This window comes from Larus michahellis, chromosome 3, assembly GCF_964199755.1.
Source record: "Larus michahellis chromosome 3, bLarMic1.1, whole genome shotgun sequence".
In the NCBI taxonomy this organism is placed as follows: Eukaryota; Metazoa; Chordata; class Aves; order Charadriiformes; family Laridae; genus Larus; species Larus michahellis.
Window position 1 is genome coordinate 77,085,391 of NC_133898.1, and position 12,531 is coordinate 77,097,921.

The following is a 12,531-nucleotide window of genomic DNA, read 5'->3' on the forward strand; positions in this document are numbered from 1 at the left end:
TGCCAGCAAGGCAGGTGTAAGAGGAGCATTCCCATGAAAACAGTTAGGCAGTGAAAAGTCCTGATGTTTCTTTTTGCTTTGCTTTTTGTACCACTATCCTCAATGTCTACTGATTCATTCTTTGCTAATGAAGATTTATTGGGTTTTTTCAGTTCATCCAATATGTATTACTAGGTAATGTAAATACATAACAGATGTTTATGGGGTATCCATCTAAATCACATTGCTTGTTGTTCTACAAAAGCCTTTATCCTCACTGTTTTCTACAAAACAGTTTCAGAGAGGTACTTACCTTGTCTGACAGCTAGTGTTGTCGTGTAGACCAAGAATAGAAGGATATAATTGAGGAAGCTCTGAAAAACAGGTGTGTTGGCATGGAAATCTTCTGACAAATACTTGCTTGTGAGACCAATGCCACAGATAAGGAGGGAGAGTACCTGGCCAAGCGCCACAGACAGCAAGAGGTCCCTAAAAGGAAGGAGAAAAACACAGACATAAAACACTCAGCCTCCTCGCCGAGGAAGAAATGCTCATCCTCCTCCAGGACTCGTGTTCAACAGTGCAGAGACAAGGGAAGAAACACGATGTTTCAGTCAATGAGGGATCTGCTGGGTGTAGCCGACATAACGTTTCCATTATTTCTGCTCTTATCATGGGCTTAAACATTGCCCAAACACACTAGCTTTTATTCACATATTAAACAACACCAGATGGTACATCTCTACCATTTAATTTCGCATTTCACATTTCACAAAGGATAAATGATAGTTTAAATCAACAAAAACACAGCACTGCTTCCTTCGAGCACCCTCCCTATGAGAAAAAAACAGGAGTATCATTCAGATAGAGCAGGAATCTCAGCTCTTGTAGGACTTAGTACCCACAGATAAAAAGCAGAGAAAGGATTTTATTGTGTTTCACCATCAACGAGAATTTACTGTATAACTTCCTTCCCCTCATTTCATTTCTATTTCGTTGCATAAACTATTCGTTCCATCTATTGTGCAAATACAGGTATCTTTGCTTTGCTTTGTCACTGCTTACTTCCCCTTCTGTTTGGTGGGAGCAGGAGGTTCCACTTTTTCCCTTCCTGTCTCCTCCTAGTTCTTAAAAATGTGTTTTCTGGTTTGGCTTCTTCCTTTAATCTGTTTTTCTTGACTTTGATCTCCAGACTCCGCTGCGTCCCCTATTACAACGTTCCCCATTCTCTCTCCTCACAGGTCTCCGATAGTTGCTCTTTTTGTGTATGTTCTCTGTCTTCGTGTAGTTTTTTCTTCTTTACTCAAGAAACTGCTATATCTGAAAGCCCACCCTTTTACACTGTATATTATTTTTATATCCCTTCTTCAGTCTTCTCAGTGATATCCTTTTCCCTTCCAACTATCTTTATCTCTTTTACTCTTCTTGCAGAATTTATCATCCAACCGCACAGCCCAATTCAGTCCAAACAATCCTGCTTTTCCAATTTTTGTCATAGGATCTCCTCTACCCACAGCACAGGAATATGTATATTTTTAAATTACCCTTAAGAGGTTTCCCACGTTCTTCATGTGTCAATACTTTCATGCTGACCAGGCCGGCTCCACAGCTACACAGAAGAATGAAATGGAAAAGTGTTGGCCTGGAAGAGGAGCAAGCACAACAACTGCAAGGGAGAGCGAAAGGACATCGGAAGGTGACATTTAGTCCAAGCCCAGCCAGCTGCTGCTGTCACTGTCCCCAGCCCCCAGAAAAGAAGAGCTGTATGTCCCTGGAGGAAGCCACGAAGGAGAGGGGAAGGCGGGAGAGGAGCACGCTCTGCAACGTCTCATTAGAGCCTGATATGAGGGAAGGGGATTAGGCAATCCTAAGGGAGCAGAGGAAGGAGGGCAGCACTCTGCTCAGCTGTAACGATATTTCATGTGTGTTCTCCTCTGCCAGACAGTTAAAAAAAAATTGCTTCAAGGCTGCTTTGTTTTCCCTGACAGATTTCCCTGACCTCGGCTGTGCGTATTCGGCAGCAATGAGCATCTGTGCTCCTGCAACAACTTTCCTAGTAAACTCAAGTGTCAAATTTGTTTCCCTTTTTCTCATAAACAATCCTCCCACTAATGTGTCTCGGTGTCAGCCATGGCGTGATTCAACCAAACAGACACCGGAAGGCACAGGAGGCTGGGTAGTTACATGCAGCTAACATACCTCGCTGACAAACAGCCTGACACAGAGAGTAAGAGAACAAACTTTACAGTGCTAAACCCTGTGTTTTGACGGGAGACTGCTGGATAAGTAGCAAGTAGGGCTCCACAACTGCTGCCTCCACTTTCACGTTACTCGCTCTACTGTGAAACGTAACCATGGGGAACAAACAATACTCCATGGAGATGACATCCGAGATTACAATGCGAATGTTGCCAAAACTATGGACCCTCAGCTCCTGCCATTACCTGCAATGCTGTTGATGTGGAATAGGAAATTTGAATAGTGACCACAATTTAAATCCACATATGAATCTTGTAAACTTGTTTACAGTTCTTCATTTAGTTGGTTAGTGTTTCCTACGTCCTCTCCTGCAATGAAGTTTCACACAGGGCTGTCCTCTTGCTTACTGCAGTTTTTGGAGTTATTTCATTAGTAAATTAAGTGTTTACAAATCTGTATCTCTAAATGTGTTGCCCGCTTTACACTGGATGCAGGTGGTTATTAGCTGTTTTCTGTATCTCAGCTATGCCCATGAGCGAATGCTGTATTACATCCATTGTGGGACTGCATCTGTTCTGGAAAGAAGCATCTTGGATCCTACTTAGATTTACAGAAAACTAAATGTATCCTCACTCATGAAAGGATTTTCCCAGTAATGTATTCCTTGCTCCATATGGCAGTTAGCTGTTGGACATCACTAATCATTACATTTTTTCAGACTGGTAGGAAGTCTGATGAGGTCTTAAAAAAGGCATAACTTTTTTATCTCAGCTGTCTATATTCAGGCATGTCACCAGGCCTAACCAGGCAGTACGGACCTCTGTATTAAAAATCCAACCAACAAAAAATGAAAAACCAACAGGTAATTTTTCAAGGCTGTATATGGTAACTGTAGCCCTCTGCAGAGTACATTTTGATTCTGTCATTGCCATTTAGCAATTTATAAAACACACTTTTTTTTTTATAGTTGATTCTTTGGAAAGTCATTCAACCACATCAACAAGTGGCAGTTTTCCTGAAGACTTCAAGCAGCTGTCTACAGCCTTATATATATATAGCCTATCTTCAGCTTCTATATTTTACATTTCATAAACATACAAACAAGAAGGTAATTCAAGGTAATTCAGATTTTATGGTCTTCTTCCAAAGAAGTCATTTAGAATAGATTTCTATGTCTTCTGTCAATTACAAAATATGTCAAAAATTCCATTCACTGTTGTATTACTGAAGTCCTCAATGAAGACAAACGTAATTAGGAGTTCAGTAACAACAGACATGGACAAGAGTAAGACTATGGACCTCCAAGTCTGTACATAAAGGTTGGATGTGGATCAAAGTATAATGTCTGTAGCTTGAAATAGCCTTTAAGTAGAAATTGTCTTTTGAATAATTACAGAATGTAAAAAATGCAGAAAACTACTTTGTGGAAGACCAGTGCAAGTACTACTGTCAATGCCACTGGCTTTCAAAACACTGACTGCATGAATGATATGGAATACGTACTGCTTGTCTCTGATTTTTGCATACATTTGTACTTTTTAATTATGTAAGAGAACTCATTCAGAAATCAAGCTGTTGTGTTCCTCCTCCATTCAGAACTTAAACATTTCACAGATTATATATGACATAGAAAGATACATCTCTTCTTTTATTATCTCGTCAGTGCAGAGAGTAGCATGTTGTATGTTCAAGTAGAACTAATTCAAACGTCCATGAAGTGCTCAGACTTCAAGCAAAGATGATCCATTTTATACAGTATAGTTATTCCTAAGACTCTTCATGCCCACATTAACTCTCCTGCCATACCTAAAGATATGTCCACTACAGACATGAATGACACTAGGGGCACAGAAGAATTGGTATGCTCCCCTCCTCTCATCAGTGTAAGTTGCAACAGACACTAACCACTATCATGGAAAACAGGTGAACTGAATAAATAAGAGAAACCAAAGCACAAGATCAATAAAACGCTGATTTTTGCCTTCAGTGAAGGGAAGAGAACAACTTGTCTTTCTCCAAGCAGAAAAGTAGAAACAAATCTTCAATTACTTGTTTTAATTAGTGACAATGTCAGCAGCAACAAAGAATAATACAATAACCCTAATAACCAGTGTAAGATGCCTGAATTGTACAGAAAATGCCTGATAGCATTATCTGTATTTCATTTTTTCTGGCAACAATGATAAGAGCCTTAGCTCCACAGCCTTTAATACCTGGATAAGAATAACATACCCGTTCTTTTTTAAGAAGAAGCAGTAAGCAAACATTGAAAAGAAGCTTACAACGGCTGTGGAAAACCTACTAGTTCCTTTAGACAGAGCAAAAAGCAACTCACTCACTGCTCGCACCTCTGGCACTCATTCGTACCTTTCCTAAATATCATAATTGATATGATTCAAATACTGTTGAAATATGCAACACGGCTCCTACCTGCACCATTTTTCCTGTTGGTTTTCATACCCTCCACTACTCAAAGACTGGAACAAAGGATCATTTCTTCCCTAAGTCTTTGATCTATCATGCTGGCTACACTCATTCACTGAGGAAGCAACATTCATTCATATCTTGAAGAAAATCTGTATGGTTTGAGTGCCTTCAAACGTAGCACCAAAAAGAGTCTCACTACAGAAAGCTTTATAAAAGTGAGGTCTTCTGCCTTTCAGGGTCCAATTTCTCTTGAATTGAGTGCTATTCTATTTCTCTACTTGTATTCTATTTAAATCAAAATAAAGCAATTCTTCAAAAAACCCATCTTCCCTCACAAAGATCAACAGCATCTACTCAAGTCAAGTTAAATCAGCGGAAGATCTTCATCTTGTCTCTCAGCTTTGATCTCATGAATGCATAGAATCATAGAATCACTTAGGTTGGAAAAGACCTTTAAGATCATTGAATCCAACCACTAAAATAACACTGCCAAGTCCACCACATCTACATGTCTTTTAAATACCTCCAGGGATGGAGACTCAACCACCTCCCTGGGCAGCCTGGTCCAACAATTGATAACCCTTTTGGTGAAGAAATTTTTCCTAATATTCAATCTAAACCTCCCCTGACACAACTTGAGGCCATTTCCTCTCATTCTATCAACAGCCATTCACTAATACAGAGCAAAACGAAGATATTATTCTCCTGTAAACCATCAATCTAAGGCCTGCTCCTTGAATTTTTTTGTTTGAATTAAAATCCTGCATTGGAACCAATCAAATTAATTTCACTGTAGCCATACTTGCTAGTTAATCTGTCCAACACTTCCTATTGAGTCAGACGGGTATTTTGAAGTAAGAAGGTCGTCAGAATTACTCCTAAGCCTCCAGGTGTCACACTGCTAGACATGTATCTTGGGTTTTTCATGATATCCTAACAGAAATTAAACAATACTTTTTTATCGCCTCTTTAAAAGTGGAGCCAAAAGACAAAGCCTCATCTTTGCATTGGGAGACATTTAATTCTGTTTAAATGCCTGGGCTGGTAGTTGTTGTGCATCATTTTTACTTGCTCTTCCAGGCATACGGAAATTTCTGTCACTTGAGTTTCTCCTTGTTTATCAGCCGTAATAACACCATAAACTTCTGAAGGCAGAGCAGAGACATTCTCATATCAAAGAACTCTGAAGCTAGTGCTTGGTTCCTAGCACATATACACTGGCATGATATAAAGACTAAAGAGCTATCCTCAGGTTCTCTTGGAATTATTTTTCATAAAGTTAAAACATTTATCTTTGGCTATTAGTTCATTTCCATGTCCTCCCCAGAACATTAAAACACCACTCACAACAGAAAATCAATGCAGTGCAACATTCAGAAGAGGCCACACCATCACAGCTGCTCTATGCTGGAGAATCATGACAATGCAGAGGGCGGCCAAGTGATTTAAACATTCAGGCCTGTTTTATTCTGACACTACATCCTGTTTTAAAGCACTCTCCATGTCAGTTTTCTTTTAACTAAATTGCTTTCCCTCCTCTCTTTTGTACTTTATTTGGTCTCTTTCCACTGATAGGTCCCCACTGCCTCAGTTAAAGAGTACCTCAGAGGATAAAGAACAGAGGCTACCACTACTTTTAATCTCTAGCATGAGGTGTGTTAATTCTCCAACATGCCACAGGCTCCAGCAGACAAGAGATTAGCAGTCTGTTTCCTGAGCTGAGATTTCACTGGAGGAACGCATCTGTAAAGGCTGCTCCACAGCACTGTTAGAGCAGGCCTGCAGGCGGGACCACGCTTTCTCCATGATGGTAATGACTGCTATACAAAGTTATCGCTCCAAATGTTCCAACCGTGTATTTAAAAAAAAGAAAAAACTGATACACTTCATTTACAGACTGATTACTGCTATGCCATAGCGAAGTTGATGAAGTCTGTCACAGCACTGTGATTTTGCCAAGCTTCTCCACTTGAGTGCATTTTAGTGTGTTTCTATAAAAGCGCAAGGAAAAATAAAACAAGGTCTTAAAAACTTTACTTTGATTCCAAGTGAGCTGAAGTTATAACCCTATAGGAATCCAGTCAAATTTATTTAAAGGCTTAAAGGTGGAATCTTATCTTAAACACCTATCGATAAAAATGTTGATACATGTTAACATAGGAAAACCAGGAAGGCACACATGTCAAAACCTCAAATGCTAACAGACACACACACACAAACACACACACACACCCCACACACAGAGGATGCAGCTGCGTCCACGGTGGTGCTTCCACTGTGGCCAAGTTCCTAAGTTCCCACACCACCCTGCATTTGAATAGCTGCTTAATAAGGACACGGACATTGCTTGCATATTTTGCCCCTTCGCGCTTAACACACACATTGGTAGGCAGCTTGGAAAGAATAGTGTAACAAGATTTGGTAAAACTATTTTTCAGGACAGCAACTGAGCTGTCATTGAAAGCTAAAGCTGCAGATTTTCTAATAGGTCTTAAGCATATGAAGCCTCCTATTAGTCCTGCATTGCTCCAAAATCTAGAGATTTCAGATCTAGAGATGCATCTAGAGAACAAGATTCTTTTCTTCTCTTTTCTTATTTTCCCGTTATTCTGACATGTCTGTTACACAGGGGAGAAATTCTACAAGTTGGTACATGCAACCCTTCCCTCCTCTGCCTCTCTCAATAAGGTCAGGACTGCAGTAAGTATCTTCAATTCATGCATCAAAGCTGCTGCACGCTGCTTTAGAGCAATTTACAGAAGTAGTCGCAATATTCTATAATAAAGTGTTCATAGCACTAAAGAGCAACCAAGCTCTCCCACATATATACTGATAATAACACAATTGGTACATGTACTGCGTTTATTCTATTAGTCAATTACTCCCATAGTGTATATTCTCCACGATCATTCTAGATGATGTCTCAAGAAAATATAATGGCCTTGAAGGTCTAAGCAAAAGATTTTTTTTAATATTCTAGCAAGGAAGAACAAAGCAACCTAAAATATCTTCAGCATATAGGCATCAAGCTATTGTTGAACAGTGAAATACCAAAGCCTGAATCCCAGCTAAACCCATGTGCTGCATTAGAATATGAATAACTCTAATAACAAATCAGAGAGTGAAACCCACGCAACACCAAGCCTATCCATCACTTAATTCCTACTGAGTCATTATTTTGAAATCTTCAGTTGCATTTAAATGATGGTTAGGCTTTGTACTTGATCTTGGCACAAAGGGTGAATTTTCTACACGGTGACTGGCAGAGCACCTCAAGCTCCCACTGATGCTCAGAAGAAACACAGATTCTCTGCAGTATCTTGAGAGGATTAGCTCTTTGTTTTCACAGTGTGAACACTTTAATCTCTTTACAAGAAGATAGCAGTGTGGACTCCACGCATCTCAAATCTACAGGCTGGTCTGAAGAGCTCCAGGCCTTGACAGCCTAGGCCTCATTTTTGAAGAAAAGCCAGTAGAGAAGTAAAACGCTACGCATGAGTTTCTCATCTGTTTTCTGCTCTGTGCCTCAATTAAGCTAAAAAATACTTACTTTTTTTTTTCAAGCAAGGCTTTGAGCCCTTTCAGGTGGGCAAAATTCATTCCTTCTTACTATGGTTAAAAGTCTGTAGGCCTTAAGCTGGGGAGAGGAGGGGAGCTCTGCGCCATCTTGCTCTCGTCACCCTCACCCTTCCCACCTCCCCAGCTCCTCACCGCCTCCTTACTCCCACTGCAGCTCTGGACCAAACCTTCCAGATATTACCTCAGCAGCGCAAAGCTCCGTACTGCATGGCATCGGCTGTATCTTCATGTTCCCAGTTATCCACGATGTTTCTGTAACAAGTCACTGACTTGGACAGGCCCCACAGGAGGGAAGTGGGGTTGTTTTTGCCTTCGGTGGCCCCAGAGAGAAGGCTGTGGCAGGCCAGGGCAGGCAGAAGAGAGTCACGGTATGAAGCCGAAGGCTGCAGCCCATGCTGCGTCCCAGAGGAGCAAGGAAGGGACAGCCAGACCTGGCCACACGGCTGGTGCTTCCCAAGAGCTGGAGGATTATAGAATCATAGAATGGTTGGGGTTGGAAGGTCATCTTAAAGATCATCTATTTCCAACCCCACTTCCATGGGCAGGGACACCTCCCACAGGTTGCTCAAAGCCTCATCCAGCCTGGTCTTGAAGCCCCGGCAGTCACCATGTTGACTGGAAGGACACGCTGGGCAAGGAGGGAGCTGTGCGTGTTTCTTATCCTTCACCTTTTGGCTTTCCCAGTTGCTCTGAGGTTTTTCTATTTAAAGCACTAAGGTTCTAATTTCTATTCAAATACAACTGGGCTTGAATAAGAGCCTTTTGGGAAGCTCACTAAAATTCAAGGTCTAGCTACTTTGGCCCCAAAGCTGTGGCTGACTCAGGTTCCGCTGCTTTTAAGTGACAGCTTGAGGGACCAGCACAGATTGCTGGCTTCGGATAAAAACAAAGCAAATTCATATTCAGCAAGTCTTGGGAGTCTCTGGTGTGGTTTCTTAAGATGAGATCTTACCTAATACATTTCCCAGCTCCTGTGCATTGCAAATTACAGCAATTCTTGAAAATGGGTTTCATTTATGATAAGCTTTTACCCCCAACTTCACACACACAACCCCCCCCCCCCCCCACATGCTCCACAAATACATGTGGTTTACAATTCTTTAATAACAAAGGAACTGGAATTTTTTTAAGACTATTCTTACACAGACAAAACTTACCCCTGCACTTAATATTTAGCAATATATTGCTGAAACAATCTGTTGCACTGACTCTAAGTGCAAAGAAGGCACTTCTATTTTTTTTTTATTTTTTTAATAAGAAATACATTAAAAATAGCAAAGGAAAGTGTAGTGACATAATTTCCATGCTACTATCTTGATGGACTCCAGTCATTACAGGCAAATTAGAGGCTGAGGGGTGGGGGGGTGTTGGTGCAACTTGTTAATAGTCAGCTTCATCCTCCCAGTGAGGCAACCAAGCAAAAAATGCAAGTTTATCCTAAAAACATGCTTAACTTTTGAAACAGCCAGCTGCCTTCCAGTCAGCAATTTCCTAGTGCTTTTTCAGCTACAAATCACAGGACTTGGAGCACCACAGCCTTTTTCTCTTTAAGAATGAAGGTCTCACCTTATACAGTTCTTGGCGAGTTCCCAGTCTAGGGAGCACTGGATAGACTGAAAATTTTCAAATTCAAAAAATATTTCAACCTTTCTGATGCAATCAAAAATATAATTATAGATGACCATGCAATAAAAGAATTGCACTTCAGATTATTTTGGCCAAATAAACTGACCGAAGCTAGTTGCAGCCCATAAATTTTTATAAATTGTCACTGTCTACCCAAGTATGACTAGAGAAATTAAGACTCCTAGATCTAAAGATCTGATCTAAATTGGAATAATAAATGACAGAATTAACTTTCCACATGAGAGCTTACAAAACTAGTTACAAATACTAATTGAGGAATATGGTACTTTTAAACAAGTAACTCCTCTTCCATAATTTTCCAGAAATTAATTTAAAAAGTGAGATTTCCAGTCTTAGGAATAGAATAAGGGATTCAAGTAAGGATGAAGTGTGAGCCGTAATTTCTCAGGCCAGAACTCCATATGAAATATGACAGCTGCTGAAAATATTACATTTTAGCCTATGAAAGCCAGGCAGTCATTGGGCTGCTGATCACCATTATTTTTATAATTCAAGAATAAAGCACACAGATAGATGTCTTTTTAAGAGATCGATACTTTTTCTTACTCTGTTCCAAATGCACCAGTTTGAGCTTTCAGCTGTTGGAAGAAACTGGGACATGGAAGGACTGATGGCTCTCTGTCTCTTGGAGAAAATTAAGTTCTCTGTCAAATTTCATTAGTTCATCTCACTTGCAGTGGTTTTTATGCCTGAGGCTCGGGACATTATAAATACAGTGATGAATATCTTTAGATAATATGAGAAACATTTTTAAAAGTTCCAGTTCAGGTAAGATGGTCATTAGCTCCCGGTTTTCTCAGAGAAGCTGAGAGCCTACAGTAGTAGACCTGGATGATCCCCAGTATCAAGAAAAATAGCTCACTAGTGCCCTAAGAAGTACAACATCACTTCTTATTGCTCTCTTGCCATTACTGTACAGCGCTAATACAGTTTAAACTGATGGAGGTTTATGGACTAAGTCTTACAGCTATTGAGAGACAGTTGATAAAGAAGGAGGTGAAAAGCATTACAGCTCCTGCTATGTCCCTGCCACTGATAAGCCAATCTTGATTGAACGCTCTGATGGAAAATAAGTTTAAATGACTCGAGATTCCTCAACTGATAGATGCTACTGTAACTTAATTCAGTGTTGTCAGAAACAAGAAGTATGGGCTTGGAAAATTAGGTAGAGTTCCTAGAAAATGGTATGTATGTGAGTCAGTATGATAGTATGATGGATGATTTCAGATTTTTCCTGATGCTCCTGAAAATTGCAAAAGTTGTTCCTGAATTTCTGTCCCCGTAAACTGCATACTCTAAGTGTGTGCACTTCTGAGTACTGGCTGTGCATCCACAATTAGGCACCTAAAGCAATTAGAGTTTATTTGTTTCTCCAATAAAATTAGAGGTTAAAAAAGCAACAGGTATGCATATGGGAAGTGCAAAGGTGCATCTATGAAGATTGCGGCTGGCTTTTGGAGAACTAAAACTACTAGTTCAATTATTAGAAGATGTAGAATTTTTTCTTTTTTTTTTAATATATCAGTATATCTGCAAAATACAGATATTAAATAAAATGACTACAAAGTATTTCATATCTAATGTAAAAGTTTAATTTAAAAATCAAATTGATCTGCCTGGATTTTACAAAATCTTTTGCTTGGATAAAACTAACTATATGTAATGCTTCAGAACACAACTATTACTTTTTTTTTATTTGCAATTTTTCTGAAAATTATCAGTGATGTTTTCAATAACATTGGAAGTCAGAAGAACTGAAAAATCCCTGCTTCAGTGGGCCACATTTTCTCCCCAAGTAGGCATGTGCAATTCCTATAAATGTGAATCTTTTTTACAGTAAATTCCAACTATTGTCTACATGCTTAAAACACGTAAAAGAATCTTAAGAAAAGTGTCCTTAAATTGGCCCTGGTACAGAAAAACAAAGGATATCCACATTAGCATTTCACTGAGGAGGGCACTAAGCTGCTGTGCACTTTCCCAAATCTCCAGCTGCTTCAAAGGAGAGATGCTCATGTGCCTGTGGCTCATTCTGACTTCAACTCTTCAAGGCCCTGACCTTCTTTCACTGTTTCCCACGTGTGGGTTCCCACCACTGCCTCAATCTGCAGCCCCTCAAGCAGGAGTAATGCTCAAAGTTGCTTGCTCATGGATATTATGAGAAAACCAAGGACATTAAAATTTTATGCACTTTTTTCCCAACCATTCTTCAATGCACAGAGGCCAGGATTTTCCCCTTTTGAGTGCGTGCCTTTCTCTATCTTCTTCTTGCCTGCATAATTAGTTTCATGGTGGCACAATTTCACGGAGGAGGAACAGAAAACACCCCCATCAGACCTACCTCTAATCTGGTGGTTAATACTCAGAACGAGACCACAGAAGCTACTTAGGCAAACAATTTAAGGGTTCATCTGTTTCACAGAGCAGAGTACCACCTTCTGGAAGAGGAGATTGTGCTCCACCTCCAGAGGAACCTCAGAGGAACAGATGAAGAGTCAGTTCCTGGTTTAGGTAGGTAACTAACCCAGGATTGCCCTGGTTTATGTAGGTAACTACCCCAGGATTGCAGCAATGAGGAATTTCAGTAGGCTACGCCCTTCCTGGTCCATCTGGTTTCCCTTAATAGGGAATTACAGTGCTTAACGCAGGCTTACAAATTCTGCTGCAAGAGTTAGTACACAAAAATTACGATAACAAAGT

The 12,531-nt window shown here is 40.1% G+C and overlaps 1 protein-coding gene across 1 annotated transcript in view; it reads right to left on the bottom strand.

Annotated features, from left to right (window-relative positions):
- The window catches only part of SLC35F1 (solute carrier family 35 member F1), a 254,185-nt gene that overhangs the window by 112,156 nt on the left and 129,498 nt on the right, over positions 1-12,531 (bottom strand). The window contains exon 2 of the mRNA XM_074580877.1: positions 293-468. Within this exon, the coding sequence (XP_074436978.1) occupies positions 293-468 (176 nt within the window). The remainder of the gene's footprint in view (positions 1-292; positions 469-12,531) is intronic.